The sequence below is a fragment of the Archocentrus centrarchus genome, chromosome 11 (assembly GCF_007364275.1).
Source record: "Archocentrus centrarchus isolate MPI-CPG fArcCen1 chromosome 11, fArcCen1, whole genome shotgun sequence".
NCBI classification, from domain to species: Eukaryota; Metazoa; Chordata; class Actinopteri; order Cichliformes; family Cichlidae; genus Archocentrus; species Archocentrus centrarchus.
In genome coordinates this window covers 18805738-18827463 of record NC_044356.1, presented here as the reverse complement: position 1 = coordinate 18827463, position 21726 = coordinate 18805738, and the positions used below count along the sequence as shown (strand labels likewise).

The following is a 21726-nucleotide window of genomic DNA, read 5'->3' as shown; positions in this document are numbered from 1 at the left end:
CTGTGTTATGATTTCATTACCATAAATTGTGATTATGGCACCATAAGCACATTTTCCAAATTAAAAATTGGGGCTGTGTATTTTTGGCCCCAGTAAGGGCAAGCTCACAGATTAGAGCTAATACTTTTCATCTGGTAGAAAAACAGCTGATGTTTTCCTTGGCCAGTCAGGCTGTCTGGACATGGATGTAGGAGCTAGAGACCTGAGTGGACATAGATGAATTTATGATCTATTAATAATGGTATTACAGCACAAAAGGTTGGCAGACTTGCACTAGCTACTGTCATACTAAAAAAGGCAAAGTATTTGTATGCGCTGACATCTCATCTTGCATTTTATTATCTTTATTGTACCCTAATTTCACAGGCAGCCACAGCACTCACTCTATTTTAATCACTTCCTCCTATCTTTTTCCGTCTACCTGTGATAATAAGTTTCTCTCCAGGCTGCTGAGATGTGGGTAGTGAGGAGCCGCATGAAAAGACTGTGATGGATTTGTCCATTAAAGCAAGCTGAGCTAAAACCCGTGGACTCCCTCTGGCTGTCTATCTGTCTGACTTTATATGTTCCTCTCCCTTTTTCTCTGTCTTTTTCTTTTGCTCTTTAATGCAATCAGACTCACAAAAACACACACGCACAAAACACGCCACTCAGTATTTCCCCTGCTGTGAGACAACAGCTGTAACATTTGCTTTCTTTTAGCAAGAATAATACACCTTTTAAGTAAACACCAGTGAGTCACCACAGGTCTGTAAGGCTTACCTACGCTTACTCAGTTCCTCCCCAACACTAAAATTACATTAGCTGCACTTTTGCAAAAAAAATGTATTTATTTTGTTTGTAACTAAACTTAACTTAAACTTAACTTACATATCCTCATGCATGTTATGTGGAAATAATCCCACTGAGAATGCACAAAGAACCAAATGTTTGAGAGAGAATTCATCTAAGTTGACACCTGTTAATAATCCATGGTGTCACCCAAAAATAGGGGCCTGTTTCCCAGCTGAAAGACCTTCCTGAAATCGTTTTTAGTATGTGAAACTGACAACACCCAAACTTTACCAAACCTCCCCTGTAGCCTCAGTATGCTTGGCTGGCATAGACACTGTCTTGGATTCTCCTCACTCACAGAAGATCCAAATGGATAAACTGCAGTGCCATGCCAGAAAGGTACAAGTTTCTTCCCTGTGCCGCGCCAAGGAAGACGCCCCCGAGTGACTTAAATGAGCTCATGACTATGTAATACCAACTAATCCAATATTTATGGAACATTTATTGAGCAAAACCTGAGAAGGTTAATGATGGTACTTATGGATGCAGGGTGACTGCAAGAGAGACAGCTGTATATGTGGTGTGTGTGTGTGTGTGTGTGTGTGTGTGTGTGTGTGTGTGTGTGTGTGTGTGTGTGTGTGTGTGTGTGTGTGTGTGTGTGTGTGTGCGCATAAAGGTATGTGCTTATAATAGGCCCCATGTCACAAAGAAGAAGACAGGAGCCTGAACACTGGAACAGATTGTAAAAAGACTTGCTAGCTCAATTTAAAATATGCATTGATCTAATCACTGACTGGCTTTCTTAGCTACTGTGCAATCCTAATTCGAACAAGCCACGACAGCTTCAGAAAATCCTCAAAGAATATGACTCAAACAGTGCCTATCAGAAGGCTTTAACATGAACAGCTATCAGCTGCATCCACATGCAGCTGAGCCCTCCACTGAGCTCTGAATGCTCTTATCTCCAACAGTCAATTAGGCTATAAATACTCTTTTTGGAGGCGCTGAATGAGCCTGATCCTGAATGGCTCTTAATCTAATTTCTTTTCTTTCTTTCTTTTTTTTAATAAAGAAGTTTACTATGGCTTTATTTCCCAGTGGTGCATGGTTTCCTCTCTGCTTTGTTTCCAGCGGACAGGCAGGAGATGGTCGAAAAGGGACTGACTGAAGCGCCAAGGATTATAATTAGATAATTGCACTTCTGTGTGGTAGATTACTGTTTGGTCTCAACCGAGCAGAATATGCAGACGAATAATGAATACCAAATAAATTATATCTCCTCGGGGAAGAAACGCGCTTTGTTTGTTGTTATGCATTTGCGCCATCTAGCGAGCAACAGTTTCACACAGAGGAAGTGACGTCGTCTCAAATTCCTACCAATCAGTAGTCGCGGCTCTCAATTCGAACGGCAGCTCTCGGAGCACGGAGGTAGCAATAAAATGAATCATTTTGCTTCCTTATTTTAAGCAGTAAATGTGTTTTGGTAGAGTGGTATATAAACGGACTGTATTGGAGACACAAATATATATTCTGGTAGGTTTCAAAAAACGTTTTCGAATACAATGTGCAGTTAGTGAATTGGCAGACATTAACGGTTAGCTCGAACTTTAGCTTCCCATTTGTTTTGCTCGGAATATATCGTCCTGCTGCGCCGTTGAGCGCTTGAATTGCGTACTAAACTTCGGCATAACCGCAGATCCCGAGTCATGGCGAAAGAACGGGCCCGGAAGAAGTCCTTCCAGCAAAGTCTGGAGGACATAAAGGAGAGGATGAAGGAGAAGAGGAATAAACGACTGGCCAGTGCTTCAGCCCCCAGCAGGGGACGATCGAGGATGATAAACAAAACAAGTGGTAAGAAAATGAGAGCTTATGTTTTCCGTTCACTATCACAGCATACTATTTTAGGAACAAGAATGAAGGCATGGGTCATTACAATCAGTGGTTTGGGGTGAAACCAGAGTGGGACTTGGCCCCATTCCATCAAGCAGAGGTGGGAGGTAACGAAGTACAAATACTTGGTTACTGTACTTAAGTAGAATTTTTCAGGTATCCTCCATCACCATGGCTTATCGCATTCAAAGAGATTAAAAGGGCATAATTATATAATTTATATATCATTTATAGCGCTATAATCAGGGGTTACAGTGGGCCGGACCTAGTGCCGATGTCCGCAAGTTGTAGTCACTTAAGCGGCTACCTAGCGCTACTGAAGAGAAGCGAGCATTAAAGGAGTAACGTGTTGTGGCAGGTAATTTTAAATGCAACGTTTCTAAATGCTCCAGAAATATCAGCAAACACACAAAGTGTCTGCAGTTTATCACACAGTGTGTCTGCTAGCTAAAGGTCCAGCTGCTGTATTTCCAGGGAGGGAAAAGAATGAGAGATGGAGTACAGATGTAGAAAGAGGACAGGAGAGGAAGAAGAGAGGTTATATTTAAGGGTAAGGACTGCAAACAAGCTGAGGTATACTAACTTGTGTAATTCAATGATTGTATGAAAATGCTCTGCAGTTCAGTGCAAGATAAACAGGTTAGGTTGTCAGCTCTGTGTTGGACTGGTGCACAGTGGCTGTGTTCATGGTCAGAGTCAGGAGCTCAGCACAGGTCAGCTGATAACAGCCTGTACACTAAGAAAATTTACTGGAGCGCACAATAGAAATTGTGATTCTTCTCCCCATGCGGAGCCACTACAACTGATCTTAGGGTCCTCCCACAAAAAGAGCTGTTTTTAAATGACCTTTCACTGCTTGTGTCCTACATAACAGATTCTAGCTGAGTAGATTCATTCATTCCTTAGGGTTAAAATTTAGATTAGAATAACATTTGTATTCTCATGTAATATTATTTTATATTATTATATGACTATAGCAGGTTCAGTTAGCTTTACACAAAAATAGCTGGTAGAAATGTCCTCCCAAGAGCTACTTTTACTTTCTTACTTTGAGTACATTTCAGAGCCTGTAATTTTTCATTATTACTTGAGTAAAGAAGTTGAACCAATACTTCAACATTCACCTGAGTGTTTTTTACACAAGTATTTGTACTTCTACTTAAGTACATGTCTGTACTTTTGCCACCTCTGCTATCAAGTGACCTTTTGAGGTCACCTGAAAAAAAAAGGTGTGAATGGTTTGAAGTGCCTGGGAAGGGAGATCAGGACAGCATTGTAGACTGGGGAAAATCGGTGGACATAATCCACCTCCTTTATTGTCATTGTAATCAAACTATAACAAGCCTGGAAGTGCTACTCCAGCTTGGTGCATCAAGGTTAAGCTACATGCCTGCATTTACGATTAAAGAAAGCTTAAATAAGAGCACCATAAGGCTGTTTATGAATTAAATATTTAAGCACACCACAAAGAACTGCTTGCATGTATTATCAAATCAGTAGCTTAAGCATCAAGTGCCAAAGTTAGCTGATTTTCAGTTTGCAGCTGCACAAGTAAAGCTTTCTGACATTAGTGTAAAGTATAATAAGTAACATAAAATAAATATAATATGAATCCATTAGGAATGTTATGTCTTAGAGAGAGGGAGGAGAGGGAAGGGGGCAGCCAAGGATCTCTTGGGCTGTGTTGATGACCTCCGTTCGAGTTTTTTTTTTTTTTTTTTTTTGTCAGCAGTGAAGCAGCCAGCATGCCACACTGTGAGGCAGTATATTCACACTCTGTTGTGGAATGGTATGTACTGATAATTAATGGCATTTACAGGCAATGCTAATATGTTAATTTCATTTTTTTTTTCTTCCCCTCAGGGACTAACTCCACTCACACCATCCTCAAGGGCGTGCAGCTGAACAACAAGGCGCTGGCTGTGGCCCTGCAAGCTGAAAAGGAGAAAGTGAGGCAGGCCAATGCAGTGATCCTGCAGCTGAAAAGAGAGCAGCAGGCCCTGTTCCTTCACCTGCTTCTGCTCAAGAGGAAGCTGAAAGAGCAGGAAGCTCTGGCAGCGAGTGCTTCAGAGGTACACTGTCAGCTGTCAACGTTTTTAATTTTAGGATGTCCTAAGTTCAGAGGTGGGAAGTAACGAAGTACAAATACTTCGTTACTGTACTTAAGTAGATTTTTCAGGTATCTGTACTTTACTTAAGTATTTATTTTTCTGAGTACTTTTTACTTTACTCCCTACATTTTTACACAAGTATCTGTACTTTCTACTTCTTACATTTTCAAACAGACTCGTTACTTTTAACACGTCAGAAGAAGTTTGCATTTCCGGTCAGTGCGCCGTCAGTCATCAAACGATCTGAGCCTAAACGGAGGAAGAATAATAACATAAGAGACAATCGTACTGGCGTATCCTTCATCATCGGGGCTTATCTCATACAAAGGGATTAAATACACAAACCCGTATAATTAATCTATCCTTTATAGCGCTATAATCGGGCCGGACCGAGTCTGTAAGTTGCGGCTGCGGCACATAAACAGCTTAGCTAGCGCTACTGAAGAGGAGCGAGCATGAAGGGAGTAACGTGTGGCAGGTAAATGCAACGTTTCTAAATGCTCAACAATATCAGCAAACACACAAAGTGTGTGCAGTTTGTCACACAGTGTGTCTGCTAGCTAAAAGAAGAGCTGCTGTATTTCAGGGAGAGCAAAGAGAGAGAAGTTCACTCAGAGATGGAGAAAGGGACAGGAGAGGAAGAAGAGGTTAGAATTAAAGGTAAGGACTGGAAAATAAACTGAAGTATGCTGACGTTGATTCAAAGATTGTATGGAAATACTGCAGTTTAGTGTGTAACAAACAGGTTAGCTTGTTGTACTGTATTTACAGTAAAGCTCTGTGTTGGACTGGAGCACAGTGTTTGTGTTCATGGTCAGAGTTACATCAGTGCAGCAGAGATGAGTTTGAATCAAAGCTGCTGATGCTGAGATTTCATTCACTGAATCCAACATTTTCTACAGCCTGTATGCTGTCAGTGTAGGGATGGAGATCAGCTCAGATAGCTGTGAAATACTGGGTTACATCTTTGTGAGTTCAGTACATCCACACAGAGCAGTAAACCTCAGAGCAGCAGCAGCAGCAGGTCAGCTGATCACAGCCTGCACACCAACATCATTTACTGCAGCTACAATAGAAAGTTGTGATTCTTCTCCCCATGCAGAGCCACTACAGCTGATCTTAGGGTTCCTCCACCTTCTGAATCCCACTGTAACCCCTGAGTATCCTCATGTTGGTGTTTAGGTGGAGACACAACCACCCTCTACTATGGAGGACACAGAGAATAGAACTGGGTTTAAATTCCCTTAACAGTTTGTGTCCTACGTAACAGATTCAAGCTGAGTGCATTCATTAGGATTAAAATTTAGATTGGAATAATGTTTCTATTCTCATGTAATATTATTTTAATTATTACAATAATATATAACGAGGTTCGGTTAATTTTACACAAAAACAGCAGGTAGAAACATCCTCCAAAGAACTACTTTACTTTCTTACTTTGAGTACATTTCAGAGCCTGTACTTTTTACTTTTACTTAAGTAGAGAAGTTGAACCAGTACTTCGACTTTTACTAAAGTATTTTTAACATAAGTACTTGTACTTCTACTTAAGTACAGAATGTCAGTACTTTTGCCACCTCTGCCTAAGTTTTCGATAGACCATATGAATTATTTTAAGACGCTGCCTGCCGTAGTCAAGAAAAAATTTAAATTATTTGTTTGTTGTATAGACTAAACCTGCTGCTGATGCTCAACACCACATGAATTCAGTTAGGTAAGATTTTTAACTGATAACTGTCACTTTAAAAAAGAAATGGTCATATCCTTTATGCTGAGTGAAATTTTTGGGATTTGCTTCATATCAATTTACAGAAGAAAGCGGACGAGCAAGAACCTGGATGAGCACATCTTGTGTGAAACTTCACCGATTTGTGCAGGTATTATCCATGATATATTGCAGATCAGATATATTTTTTTAATACACCAACATATTAAGGGGTGGTTCTAGCTCGGGGGGGGGGGGGGGGGGGGGGGGGGGGGGGGGGCAGGTTACCTACTAATCAGACGGTTGGTAGTTCTGTCCCTGGCTGCTCCAGTCTGCATGCCAAAGTATCCTTGGGTAAGATACTGAACCCCGAGTTGCTCTTCGATGCAGCCGTCTGTTAGATAAAACACACTTGCTGTAGAAAGAAGTGCTTGTATGAATATCTGTCTGCTACAGGTGAATAAGAGCAACTTCAGACAATGTCTTAGTCTTCATCTCCTGACATTAGAATTGATCTTAATCATAAAACAGTGAAACTGTGAAAATCAAGATGTTATAATTATTAAAAAATTTTATTTTTGTGATTTTCTTCATAGATCCTCAGCCCCCAAAAAGAGTGAGGATCTTCAGTGTGAGAAACACTTTACCTTGCCATCTACAGTAGGGGTGCGGCGTCAGTGCACAGATAAAAATAGGAGGAGGTCTGAGCGTTTTCGAGAACAGAGGATCTGAGTGAGGAAGGCCCCAAATGCTGGCTTTGGGGCTTGGATCCCAAGTCCTATTCACAGTGACAGTGAAAATCAAAATCAATTGCAAAAAGGACAGCAACCAGAGATGGCAGACCCAGGTTTCACTGAGGAGTTACAGCACTCTACTCCTGAACCACTGCAGCCCAAAAAAGCAGACAACAGCCCAGCAGGAAACAGGCCCAGCAGCAGTCCTCCAAACCAGAACAGGCTTTACAAAATCCTGAGAGAGGCCGCAAACCAGAACGCGCCCCATTAAAGAAACCATGGGAGAATACCAAACCCAGAGCTAGGTCAAAGAGTAGGGACCGGTCAGCCACACGGGCCAAAGCAGCACCTCCAGCACAGGGCAATAAACTCAACAGTTCACTGGGATTTAATGACACGTTTGATTTTGACTGTGAAGAGACCGTCCACGTCACGCCTTTCAGGGCCAAGGCAGAGGACAATCAGCCAGCCTTAAGTGAGGAAGCTCAAGAAACGGGACAGGCTCAGACTGAAGCTTCACCTATGATTTCCAAACAGAGTGAATCCAGCTCCTCGTCACCGTCTTCTGAATCGGAAGACAGCCTTTATGTTCCTCACAAGACCAGACGGAGGCTGCCTTCTCCTGAGAAGACCAAGGTCGTCACCACTCGTAGAGGCCGGCCCTCTAACGTATTCAAACAGACAGAAAACGTCCCTCCAAAACGGGAGATCTCTGGTGAGCATTTCAGTTTGTTTGTTTTTTTTATTCTCAACTTCAGTTTCATATTTAATTTGTAGTTAATCTCTTTTGTTTTTTTTTGTTTTTTTTATAAAATGAAACACTGTCTGGTATTATTTTGTAGTCTTCAGAGATGAAGTGGCAAGTCCCAAGACTACAGGGTCTGAAGACACAGCAAGTCGCCTCAATCAGTCACCTGATTCTAGCTTCTCTAACAGCCCTGACCCTGTAAAGATGGAACATGAAAATTATCAAGGTACGCATTTACTTTCCAATCTCACTGTACAATGTGTATGACAAATAAATGCATTCTATTCTATTCTAGTCTAGTCTATTCTACTTTGTATATGTTGTGACTTGTGTGTGTTGTTAAGTATAATTTATTTGATTATTAATATTCACTGAATTTAACATGATTGTACATAATTACACAAGGTAAAGTGAAATGTTTTTAAGTGGCAAGTATGATTTATTTTGAAGAAGGAAGAGTCTTATTTTGAAGAGTTACTAACAGGATCGGGTTTGTCTGTGCCGTTATCTTGTCAGCTGATGTTTGTTGTTGCTAGGATACGATCATCTGTTCTGTTGTTCAACTGTTGCTCCTTGCTCGTTAATAAAAACTGAACTTTAACCGTTCAGAAAAAGACATCGGAGCGTCCGTCATGATTGCAGAAGCCTTCACTACGTAACAGTATATGCTATTATTGTATAATAGCATTCACATAACAGAGACCTCCAAGAAAATGTGGAGCAGATGTACATTGATGTACATTGTAAAGCAGCTTCTTAAAGGGGCGACGACTTTCTTTCAGTCTTTTGCCCTTTATATTGTTAATGACTTTTCTTACTGTTAGTATATAAGCTAGTAATGTGACCTAAAACAGTTGCTTACAAACTCGTTGAATAGATTTTTTGGCCTGTGTGTCTCTTTTTTGCTGATTTCATCACTTGTGTATGTTTCGTTCTGGTGTTCCAGAGCCTCGTGGGGAGGGAATGGAGAATGACTGTTTGCTTCCTGTCAGCCCTCTGGTTGAAGCTGAGATGATGAGAATAGACAATGTCCTGTCCAATTTTGGAGATTCCTCCTCTGAAGCTCCACCTCATTTACCCCACCCAACTCCACAGAGGCTCAAATCGTGCAAGAAACGTAAGCAGTTACATGATTCAGCCCAAAACTGCATGTCCATTTTACATGTTACTATCACTGTGAAAATATTCTCTTTCTGATAAAAGTCTTTTTGTCACAAACATCTTTGAGCACAAGGGTTGGCTGAATTACCTTTTTTTTTAAATTACTTTTTTGCACTGGTGTATGAATTCACGCAGCTCCTGTTTCCTTTTTCTTTCTCGCCGTTCACGTCTTCCTTCACGTTTCTGCAGGTGGGCTTGGTGTAACGACAGCAGGGCGGGGCTTGAGTCTGTGTGATGTGACCAATCTGTCCCCCGCAGCCTACCGATGCTCCACCCATGTTCCCATTCGCAAGCGGCGCTGCACCATGGTGGTTGACTATAAGGAACCCTCGCTGCACGCGTAAGCTATAATACTATTGCTGCTCCTACTGCATGTGGTTGACTGCATTTTATTTATTTATTTTTGGTTACTGCAAGAAAGCTCAACATTTATCTTCACACTGCAACAGAAAACTTCGGCGAGGAGACAAATTCACAGACGTGCAGTTCCTCTGCTCGCCAGTGTTCAAGCAGAAGTCTGGCAGGAGGTCTGTGCAAAAACCAAGGAATTCAATGGGCGGACAGCAGCCGTTTGAGAAGTACAACGAGCCTTTTTTTGGGTGTCGCTGAAAGATGCTGCCATATCTGTACCCTCTAAGCTTTCAGTGTTGGCTGACTTTGAAGTGTTTTTAGGTAGACGTGACATTTTTTTTAATCACTGTCAATGTTTGTGATAATGAACAACTGTGATAATTTTTAAATTTATGTATTTTTTAATCTTTGTCTTCCATTTCTATTCTTTGGCTCTAGGTAAACGTAGTGCTAGCATTTTCCTAAAATCCTAATTTTGCCATTTTCCAAATTCTGTTCATTATTAAATCTTTAACAAGTTCTTTTTTTTTTTTTACTTCTTCTACTCTATGAAAATAAACTTTCCTTCATATTCTCTGCTGCTTCATATATGAGTTATTACATATCATTGTGACAGGCTAATATCTGAACACAGGTTAGGCTCAAATCGATTGGGTCTGGACATTAATTTTAATCTTGTGTAATTGCAGATGAGCGTTGGCATGCAAACATTTACAGTATGGTTCTCATCAGCCTGGTTTCCTTTGTTGGGCCTGAAAGGCTCGTCTGTGTTTGCAGCTGAACCCAATTAAGACCAGGAAGTCTTTGTGTTGGAAAAATCACAGGCACAAAATGAGTCTCACTTCTGTTTTATTCAGTCTATAAAATAGGCTAATACTATGTCATTAAAACCAACTGTAGAAAGAGCATGAAATAATTTCTCCAGACATTACAAAAGGTATTTTTTTCTAAAGATTGAAAAGTACAAACACCTTTTTACAAAACAGTAAAAGTACATAGTATTGCACAATCTTTTCATTTATCTCCAAAGTATAAAGTTATCAATCTCCATCTGCCAGACAAAAATAAGAAATAATAAATTAAGACCTTGTCTTAAGTATAATTCTTCTAAATTACAGCACATAAATAAGAATATACTCTAGATAATTAAATTAGTCCTTAGTCAACAGTGTAATTTATATGCAAAACAAATTCTGAAGGAAAGGAGATACTCTCGTTCGTGTTAACTAATACTTGGAAAAATAAAAGTGCATTTCAATAATCAAAACTGCCCTATGTGGCATGATGAAAACAAGACTTTTTTTTTTTTTCCTTTTTCAGTTCTGGGAAAGAAAATATATGTTTTATATACACATTTAAACTATACAGTGGGGTATAAGTGCTTCAAATTCAGTAAAATCTGTACAAATTTAAAGTATGTATTCCTCTTTTGGCAGGATGAACTCTTCACAGACAAACTTTGACCTCATTAATGTCATACGTGCTCACAAGAATAGTTATACACAGGAAAACGTGGACTCTCAGTCCCCTTCCTCGTATGTAACACTAATCCACCACACGTGGCAATTTCTCATGACACCTCTACCTGAGTCAACTGAGAGGAGGAGGCAGACACTGAAAAGGCAGTATGAAAACAAAGATTAAGTAAGATGGGTGGTTAATCTCTGATCAGCTGTCATTATATGGTGCTTTCAGCACACAAACAATAACTGCCCTGCTTAATATGTTCTACTACTGCTGTCCTTTCTTTCCATGGGCCTCTGAGACACATGGTAAAATACAAAAAACACTGCTTTTGTTTGAAAATAGAAACAGTCTTGCAGTTCTTAAATGAGGCCTTCCCTCATTACCTATCTTTCAGGGTAGTCTAAGCTACTTATTTAGGGTCTGTTCCAGCATGCATCAAACATTACAAGAGTGTTCATCCAAGACCCGTTTGCACCTTTTACATTAGGATATGTTTCTGAAACCCATCTGTTCCAGAATCAGTAGTCCTGTCCTTTGCTTGTCTTTTGTAATACCTAAAATGTTCGTCCTTTGTCTCAGGACTCACTCATCCTTGTCAAGGTAAAGAGAAACGTCTTCCTCTCATCTACTTTTCGATTAGGCCTGCCTCTTTGATCTTAGTGTAGAAGAATTTCTCCAGTAAGTTGGCACACTTGTAGTACTCGCTCTCTGGAGGGTTGTATTCACGACAGTTTGTGAAGATTCGCTGCATGTCAGCCATAAAAAGCTTGCGTGTGGTGTAGTACCGGCTCTTTAGACGCTCGCTCATAGTCTTGAGGTCTGTGAGGAAAAAAATGTGAAATCTGTGAATCTGAATCATGAGACCTCTCAGTGGCTGAATGGCAGTATGGATAAACCCAGATCTACATTTAACACACACACACACACACACACTTCATGTTTTGATACCAGCTGAATAGTAACAGTAAAAGCCTTTTTGCTGATGTGCAAAAATATGTACATGTATGCAATGACCAGTGCAAACAAATAATTATTCTGAGACATACAGAACATGGTTGACAGAGTGCAGAGCTTTCCTTCAGGGGATGCTTCTTTCACCCGGCAGGCATGTTTTGTGTCATTCTCTTTCATTAGTTACTATTGTTAATTCAACTTTAACTCGTCTCCTCCTCTTTAAGACAGCTGTGGTCGTTAGCACACATACCCATGGGGAAGCGTATGACTTGGTAGTACCCAGGTGCTTCTGTTTTCTTCACAGGCTCCATGAAAGGCCAGGCATTCTGGTGACTCTAAAATACAAAAAAACAGTCTTGTTAAGAAAATCGTGTGTCCTTGTATGTGTGTGTCAGATGTAGAGAACACTATATGTGTCTATCCCTTACCTTCACATGTTGGAGGATGGTTTTCAAGGTGCTATACAATTGATCGGGGTCCTTCAGTTCCTTCCTGAATTGTGAGAAGTGGCAGAAAACATATTAAAACTTTCCACACGACCATGTGTGCTATTTTTGCAAGCACATTTCTGAAGGCCTGAGAAAATGTCTGAGTGTGTCATTGCTGACAAAAGTGATCTAAGATATGATTCCTGCCAATATGGGGAATACAGTAACCATGTTGTTGGTGGAGCAACTTACCCTTTGCCCACAGGCTTCCAGCCAGTTTCACCTGTTGATGTAAAGAAACTAGTATAAGTATTATTATTACACTCAAATAAGGTAAGATCATTATGAATATAAGAGCTACATTGTTACGTGCAGTGCCTGAATTAATGTGCAACAAAGTAACTGTAGAGTAATTAGATTACTTTTTGTTGTAACCAGTAACAGTCTGCAGAAGGCCTCAGACACACTAGAGCAGAAATAGGTCAGAAACCTTCATGCAACCACAAAAAACGGTTGGTGAGTCCTGGGTCTGCCCCGGGGCCTCCTCCCGAATACCTCACCCAAGAGGCGCCCAGGCGCAAACATGTCTTTGCAATAGCAGGCTCTATGCCAACTGGTTGCCAATAATTCAACTATAAAAGTAATCCTGCTGAGTGCCTAATGTCATTTCACTGTTTAATCGCTGTCTTGTGGAAGCATTTCTGAATTTCTGTTCCAAATCTAATAGGGCAATTTATTTCAAAGAGCTTGCATGTTCAATCAAAACTGACAGCAGACTGACTCTTTCTTATTGCCATTTTATCACCACCTTGATTCACCAAAGTATGAAGATGACAACTGACAGAGTGGTCTCAGATTTGGTCCCCAGCTTCAAAGCAGCCACTTCAAAGACAAGGACATAGCAAGCTGACTGCAAATAATTTTGGGTGCACTGTGGTCTCTAACCGCTGTTTTTCTAGTGTAACTGCAGCCTAAAAGATGTATGTGGAGTAGCCATACAGCAGTGACTTCACTAAGTCACGAGTGAGATCACCAAGTTATCAGGAAAGTGTTTCTTGAAGTCAGATTCTGGGAGAATTAGGATTATTTTCCCATAAACTTCTATACAATCTAACTTCTTTCTGCAACCAGCATCCACCCCCTGCTAGTCATTAGAAAGAATGCAGGTTTAAAGTACCGGGCATCAGTTTTCAAACCTGAAAGCTACATCCTTCCAACCACATATTCTCCTGTTTGCTTTGTTGCCACAAAACAAATAAAAAAATGAATATCATTACTAAATCATGCATTCACACATCCTGGTCCTAGTCCTTGACTGGTAGGGAATGAGGTAAAGTTAGTACACTCAGAGGTAGATGTACAGTAAGGTCCTGTGAACAATATAACCAAAAGTTAATTGCACAGCATATATTTATTTTTGGTGAAGGTGCTCTAATTTTACCAGTATTTAATGCTGTAAATCACCCATTACATTTTAATGTCAGTAATCTTTTAATATAGCAAGCTATTTTTAAAAGCAAAGGTTACCAACACTAAAAGTGAATAACATACGTATGCCAGGAATGCTCTCAATGGGAATCTGCCGGACTCCATCCTTAAAACAGGACAGCCCTGGATAGACTTTTCTGATCTGAGCCTGTTTCCTCTCAATCAGCTTCTTGATTATCTTAAGGATGAGAAAAGATACTTAGTTGCAGGGACAGAAAGACACATGTAGATTAAATGTTACAGAGTTCATTTAAAATTCACTCACATACCTCTTTCTGCTTCTTGATGATGACAGAGAACTCTGTGTAGGGGATGCTGGGGTTGAGTTCACAGCCCATGAGCGTGGCTCCCTCATAATCCTTGATGTAGCCCACATACTTGGACTTGGGTACCTTGATGTCTTTTGAGAAACCCTGATAGGGAAGAGGAGATCATCTGTTATCTTGAAGCTGTTACAAAGAAATGAAAGCATGCATCTCATGTGTTTTCATTAAAAAATGTATTTATTATATTTGATCAAGTCCAAGAAGCAGAAATCACCATAGTTTAATAACTAATTTTTATTTTTATTATTACTTAATTTTTTTCTGTTATATTTGCCAATAATGTAAAATAGATTTGGTTACAAACTAGAGTCAGGACAATTAGGATACTTCAATAGCCATGTTACCTGTTTCTTGAAGTACCCAATGGCATATTCATCAGCATAAGTGAGAAAATTGAGGATTTCATGCTTTATGTGATATTCTTTCAGGTGGTTCATCAAATGTGTTCCATAACCCTGTAACCACACAGTCAAACCAGGTAAAGGTTAGAACCGGCCACCCAGATATAATTAAACACCCACCAAGCTGAGAAATAAAGCAGGGAGCGCTCTCACCTTGACCTGTTCGTTGGAGGTGACGGCACAAAAGACAATCTCTGTGAAGCCTTGCGATGGAAACATCCGGAAGCAGATCCCTCCAATCACTCTCCCGTCCTTGATCAGTGAAAGTGTCTTGTGCTTCCTGCCAGGAAAAAAAGAGGAATTTTAAAGTCACAATGTGCTTATGCAACACTTCCGGACCTAACGCGTGACGATGAGGTAGAGTTACACTCACGGATCAAACACCAGCCGTGTGATGTACTCCTTGGGCATGCGGGGAAGCTGATGGGAGAACACATTCTGAAGGCCAACGAGCCACATCAAGATCCTCTTATTGGGCTTCTGGTTTAGGGAATTCCCAATGACGTGGAATTCAATCACCCCCCTGCGCTCCTCCAGGCGCGCGGCTTCGTCACGTGCAGAGTGAGCTGATAACAGGCTGGTCTGCACAGAAAGGAAGGTGTTAAATAAATCCTGGTCCCACCTTTGCTGTGATGTGCAGAGGATAGCACTACCGGGACTTGAACATTTTGTACAGTCGCTATTTTAAAAAGTTACAGAAGACATTATGGTTGGAAAAAGATAAAGACCAATTAACACGAGACCTGACACCGACAGGAAAATCATTAGGCTGGAAGCATGACAAGATTTAGAAATATCTAATGACTTTAATTCTTTTTTCTCTTGTTTTGAAAAATGTCATTCTGTAAAGTCTGATAAGGGCTCCAGGTCTGGATGAGATATGTGGACATTATATAACTGCCTTGAGCAAATCTGCAGTGCCTTCTTATATCTTTAAAAATCCAAGCCAAAATGTAAAAGCATCACATGTGATGCCAGTTCCAAAGACACTACGAGTAACCCAAAACAACTTAAGGAGACAGCACAGGACATTTTTGTTTGCCTTAACATGATTTACAGATTTGAGATGTTCTGACTGACAGACAAAAAGGTTTCACGATAACGACTGTATCAGAAACTCACCCTAAAGGTGTCTTATCACGTTTACTTTTTGTCACGTACAGCAACAGCTGGAGAACCTGGAAGAAGGGCCGTTAGCTTATCCCATTTGTAGATGACACTGCACTGTAGTTTGTTTCAGAATTCAGATGAAGCTTACGGTGAAGTTTTAGATATGACAAAGATAATCTAACAAGGAGCATTATATATGAAGAGAGTGTGGAAATGATCAGGTCTCACAAGCACTTGGATAGTTTCTGACAAGCATCTTTTAAGGGGGTTATAAATACAGAAATGGCAGAAATGCCAGTTAAAAGGGATATTTTCAGTCAGTTCAGTTCATTTTTTTATTTTGGTTGCATTCAAAGCTAGTTGTTACTCTCAATCCCTTATGCCGCCTTTGTTTCTTTTAAGTGCACAGTATGCAGCATTTCAGTTTTCAACCCATGCCTGTTCAGATCTCACCTTAAGAAGTAACTCTGTGCCTGGCCGATTATGAGTTAAAAATCTGTTGGATGTCTGTAAATCTGTTTTCTGTACCACCCTTAAGTCACTGAGACAGAGTTCTTCTTATCGCTGAATTTTGGCCCAAACTATCACTTTTCATATGAAGAGTAAATTCACTTCCCTCTAATTGGGCACCTCGCTAAGAATAACCAATAGCTGCTTACCTCTGGAATGGCGGCAGGATCAGTGATAGTGGCCATGACTTCGTTGATGAGGTCCATGGGGATGTCGCCAACCACCCTGGGTCTCTTGTTTTCCTCATGGGAAAGAGGCTCAGAGGGTTTACGCTTTTCTCCAACTGGGAAAATGTACAGAGAGAGAGGGGGAAAGCACTCATTATAATCATACTCAAACATCTCCTTTATACCTACTCACCAGCTGATCAGTATAAACCCAAACAGTTCAGTTCAGTTTGATTTATATAGTGCTAAATTGCAGCAAAAGTCACTTCAAGGTGCTTTATATTATAAGGTAAAGACCTTAAAATATTAGAGAAAACCCCCAAAATCAGACGAAACCCTATGAGCAACCACTTGCCGACAATGGGAAGGACAAAAGATATACCATGGAAGAGAGCCAGAAATTAATAATAACTAATGGTTAAATGCAAAGTGCTGTATAAACACACAGAGTGAAAAAAGGTGAGTAGAGAAAAAATGCTCAGTGCATAATGGGAAGCCTCCAGTAGCCTAGGCTTAATGCAATGTAACTAAGGGAGGGTTCAGGGTCACCTGATCCAGTCCTAACTATAAGCTTTATCAAAGAGGAAAGTTTTAAGCCTAATCTTAAAAGCAGAGAGGGCGTCTGTCTCCCAAATTCAAACTGGGAGCTGGTTCCACAGATGAGGGCTGAAGCTGAAGGCTCTGCCTTTCATTCTACTTTTAAATACCTTAGGAACCACAAGTAAAACTGCAGTTCAAGAGCAAAGCACTTTATTGGGGTGATATGGTATTGTTGGAATAGTTGGTAAACAAGTTATCAACATTTGAAGTCAGCTTACTATCTTCAGTTTTCATTTGCTACATATGGGTGCTTAGCTTGTAAGAAGCAGCTCTGGGGTGTACTTCACCTCTGTATGATGACAGATCTTTGAAGCAGCACTTTAAACAGGTTTATGTAAATGTGCTGCCAGGTTTGGAGATTCCATTTCAAAAGAAAACTTGAGTAATCTTGTTTAAAAGTAGAAACCATTCCACTTTTAAATGTGGAACACCAGGTTGACTTTGTTCAGGTCCACATTGTTTGTTTCTGTACTGTCATGTAATTGGCTTAACTGAAACCTCATGAGTAATAACAGGTTTGTCTGTAATACCTGGGTTTGGCTCCAGTACAGAAACTGCCTTCCTGGCAGGACTGACACTCCCACAGGTGGATGGGTCCACTGACACAGGACTGGTGCTGTAGTACAGTGGCCTGGCCACTGAAGGAGCACTGATAACTACAAAAAAACATGGAGGGAAATGAATTTATTTGGCCATATGTTTAAGCCTCTTCTTAAAAAACAAGCATCATCTTGAAAGGTGTATCTGTGAGGGTGTGTGGCAGAACATGTCACCTGGGTGGATAGGAATCTGCCCTCCTGCCGCTCCTGCCAAGAAGTCTTGGCTCCAGATCGGAGAGCTGTGACTGTAAACCTCCTCCTCCAGCATGGACAAGAACCTGAGCAGAGAAATCAACAACAACTACTTAACTAGATTAAAACAAGCAGTCAACTATGTTGCTACAGTATGGTTTGATGCTGAGCGTGTGAAGTACATCCTAGAGTGCATCTACGAGTATTTGTGTGTTTAACTGCACGTGAGTCTTCTGTATCTCTTACTTGGGAAAGTGTGTAAGAATGAGTGTGCGTTTCTCAGGAGGAAGCTTGTCCTTCTCCTGTCTGGCCTGCTCCAGCAGCTGTTTCCTCATCACGGTGAAGACAGAGCGCAAAAGCGTGCGCCCGAAGATCTGAGTGGTCTCGTAGCGGGGGAGGCTGTCACAGAACTGAGGCACATTGCAGTAGCAGAGCCATCTGTAACAAGCATATCCCAGAAATATCTTAAAGCACAAAATTGTACTGGTGCCTCACAGGCAGGCACAGGATATCCATTTACGCTGCTACCTGGTGTAGTTGACTTTGTATCCAGCCGCATCATCGTTGGGCACCCTTTGGCGTCTTTGAGAGGGCGTTTCCAGCTGCCAGTAGTTGATCTGGTTGAGAAACATCTTAGCCAGCTCCATTATGGTTTGGCGTTCCTTAGATGGAAGGTGGCTGAATTTGTATTGGACAAAATTGTTCACCCCCTATTTGTGAAACATGTGGGAAGAAAGAATAAATATATAAAATTTCGGATAAAGATTCGAAGATGAAAGATTCTGAGGACTGGAGGGTTGCTCTTCTTTTGCAGCTCATCCAAATACAGACCTGTTCGATGCTGGGCTTCTCAAACGGCGGACTCTCCTGTGCTTCTAACATCGGTTTACCCATCTGTAGGATGGATTTCCTCAGCAGCTGACAACAGAAAAAAAAAAAAAAGCGTGTTCACCTGAAGTGATTGAGATCTGAAGACTCTGCATTGTTTCAAATTGACTGTAAAGGCATGAAATTACTTTGAAGAGGGAAAAGTAGACTTGTTTAGTGTCAGCATCCTCCTCTTTGTGAATGCACGTGTACAGATACTCAACATCCAGAACAATACCAAGAAGTCTGTTCATTTCCTCCTCTGAAACATTTTCTAGATGGGTCACATGATCACCTGGAAAGAAGAAATCAGCCAATGAAATTCATCTAATTTATACCTTCTTGGTATTATTTTCTGATGCAGCTTCTCTGGCGGGCATGCTGTCTTACCCAAAGTGTGAGAGCAGCTCCGACAGGGCTCCTGGAGGTTGACGGCGTTGGACTGCTGCTCCGTTTGAGGAGGTGTAGGAGGGGGGTTCTGACTTTTCCAGCCATTGCACTTACAGGCTCCTTCAGCCTGTGAAAAGTAGAGATGAGATTAGTGCAAGCAGGGACAAACAGCAAAATTTATATTAAATGAACAGCTTTCTCTGTGCAGCTTAAACTGAGGCAGATTACACTTAAGGGAAACTATGCAACTTGTTAAACTTTTTTATTATTATTTCACATCAGCGTCTCAAAAGTAAACCGTATCCACCCGGTCTTAGACAGCGGTTTTAAAGCCTTTCCAGGGTCGCTCGGGTTAATGAAGGGAAGTTAGGCCTGACTTTTTACAGTAACAAGAGGCGGGGAGAGGAGGCTTGTCACAATCAGCTGAAGGTGCTGTACTGAGCATGCGCCCTGAAACAACAACAAACTCCGCCCCCCCCAGCAGCTGTCACCCTGTCAAAACAAAGACCCCATCCCTCTCTGCGGATCATACGCTGCATAAGCCCAATAAACTCCTCTCTGTTTATCACCGTGCTTATGACGGACGGCACGGGGACGCTGTGAAATTTCCAGTGGAAACACGAAACCGCGCACGAACACACACAGACACACACTAGTATCCAGACCTTGTGCACACAGTCAGCTACTCCCCAAACCAGCGCCAAGCCAATGTTTACGTTCACCAACCCCCCACCTTGACAGAAACAGTAACAGCATGCAGCTGGAAGGCCCCTGCTGAAAAGTCCAGGTGTAAAAATAACACTTAACGTATCAAGATTTTTTTGTTGCTGTTGTTGTATTACCTCTTCAGTAACTGGTTCGTGCATGCAAAAGAAAAAAAAAAAGAAACTCAAGTGCGGCAATGGCTTCCTTTGCTGCGCTTGCATTTTGAAAACTATTGCAACCAAGCCCAGGAAATACACCATATTCAGAATAAGCCCTCAAAACTACCCCGGTTCAAAACTCTGTTATTTGCAAATGCAGCATACTTTGCAGGATGAATACACTCCGAGTTTTTCCAGTTTTTTTGGCCGAGGCGAGGAGCGTAGTTGTGCCTTCTTCACGGCGATACGTGCGGATCCTCCAGCGGCGCCTGAGCCCTCCGTGCCTCCGGCTCCAGGAGCGGCCGGAACCAGGCCCGCGGCTCCGATGGCTGGCGAACCTTGCTGAATCCCAGCGCTGTCGGCCATGATTCGCACCGAAACCCGAAGGGACCGCCGGCCCGGGGAATATTTGCTGCGCCGTCCGCTCTATTCCACAAACGGAGGATCAGACATGGCGCTCATCCTTATTTTCAATTTCTCACTGTAGGCCCATTTTCCTCCGCTAGGGGACCTTCATGGGATAGGCCAACTCCACAACAATTCTAAGAGGAGAGGTCACAAAATGCAACCATTTGTAGCAGAATTTCAAGGTCAAAATGTGGTGGAAGGGAAAAATGTGGAGTCGTACCCTTCAGTCAGGCACAGGTGACTAAATCAAGCGCAGTGATTTCATAAGATACCGAAGAATTACTGAAAGCAATAGCAGCACTATTTAGAAAAATTTATAGACAATTAAAATTATTTTCACCTCATACCAGTAAAAATACGGAAATCCGTAGTTCATAGCCAAATAAAGAAAAGGTTAAAGTTCAGGACTGATGAAGATTAAAAGCTTTAAGCAGTTTCATGATGAGCACTGGCATGGGGAAGTAAAAGTGGGAGTCAATCTCTAGATGATAAAACAGATAACATAGACATACACAAAAATTATTTTACATGCAAAGTCCTTGTCGTCCACAGGAAATTAAGGCACACACATACACACACAGCCTGATTACAATAATAAATGATCAAATTTATTTCAGTATTTATTTGGTCATTACATAACAGTACTGTAAAATGCTTGCATTTAAATGTTTCCGGCTGCAAATAAGTGTTCACTGCAAAACCAAAAAGAAAAAGAAAAAAAAAAAGAAGTACAATTTGCATCCCTATTAATGTGTTAAATCGTCTATTCACAAACCTCCATTGTGCCAGCTGATAGTTGGCTTACTGTTCCTACAATATATGATCACAATGTTACTGAGATGTAGAAGGACAGACGGAGGAAAACTCAAACTGTTCCACATGGTGTCCGACTCCTCTGGAGTTTTACAACCAGTGCCTCTGAAAGTTCACGTCTACTTACAGGAAGGAGGAGCAGCGGCTCTGGACAAGGCAGAGAGGGGAAAGAAAAAAAAAAAAAAAAAAAAAAAAAAGAACTGGAGAAGTGTAAAATAAAGAGATGTTAAAAAACATGTTTGGATATATTTTTTCTTATGAGATAAATGTACAAGACAGTTGACTAAATAAATGCAATTTCAATTTTTTTGTTAATAAACACTACATACATTTATAAAGACCACCACTGATTATAATTTAACCATTTATATGTAAAAAAAAAAAGAAAAAAAAAAAAAAGAAAAACAAGAAAAGGGAACAGCAACAAAACTCCAAACCCAGATTGTAGCTGTTTTTTTTCCCCTCCTGTTAACTGTACAGGTCTTTTTTTTATGATTATCTAGACAACTCCCTAGCAAGCATTAGTCCTGTCACTGGTAAATTGAAAAAGGTAGACTACACTGCAACACCTTATTTACAGTATATTATTTATATATTTATATTTATGTGTGTGTATATATATATATATATATATATATATATATATATATATATATATATATCACACTG

At 40.8% G+C, this 21726-nt stretch overlaps 2 protein-coding genes across 2 annotated transcripts; one reads left to right on the top strand and one right to left on the bottom strand.

Annotated features, from left to right (window-relative positions):
- The first annotated feature begins 2170 nt into the window (after positions 1–2170).
- On the top strand, positions 2171–9985 carry LOC115788077 (shugoshin 1-like). Its single transcript, XM_030740970.1, is given in 10 exon segments — positions 2171–2625; positions 4528–4736; positions 6446–6489; positions 6588–6652; positions 7085–7378; positions 7381–7929; positions 8057–8188; positions 8909–9079; positions 9313–9463; positions 9573–9985. Coding segments are annotated over 10 exon segments (1920 nt in total). The 5' UTR covers positions 2171–2480; the 3' UTR covers positions 9733–9985.
- Positions 9986–10466: 481 nt separating this feature from the next.
- Positions 10467–20301, bottom strand: kat2b (K(lysine) acetyltransferase 2B). The gene is made up of 18 exons (XM_030740967.1): positions 20002–20301; positions 18974–19100; positions 18733–18878; positions 18548–18634; positions 18245–18426; positions 17963–18154; positions 17699–17802; positions 17456–17581; positions 16308–16441; positions 14912–15120; positions 14692–14818; positions 14482–14592; positions 14081–14224; positions 13875–13989; positions 12576–12606; positions 12324–12387; positions 12146–12230; positions 10467–11760 (listed from the first exon to the last, which is right to left on the bottom strand). The coding sequence occupies exons 1-18, from the start codon at positions 20200–20202 to the stop codon at positions 11567–11569; spliced, it is 2379 nt and encodes a 792-aa protein (XP_030596827.1). The 5' UTR covers positions 20203–20301; the 3' UTR covers positions 10467–11566.
- Between the last annotated feature and the right edge of the window lie 1425 nt (positions 20302–21726).

Bases quoted from the DNA above. Each gene is read 5' to 3' on its own strand.
- kat2b (XM_030740967.1), bottom strand. From the start codon at position 20,202: ATGGCCGACAGCGCTGGGATTCAGCAAGGTTCGCCAGCCATCGGAGCC. The intron at 18,427-18,547 runs GTCTGTATTTGG...TTTCACAAATAG, and splicing joins AGAAGCCCAGCATCGAACAG to GGGGTGAACAATTTTGTCCA. The intron at 16,442-17,455 runs GTATTACAGACA...ACATTTTCCCAG, and splicing joins TGTACTGGAGCCAAACCCAG to TTGGAGAAAAGCGTAAACCC.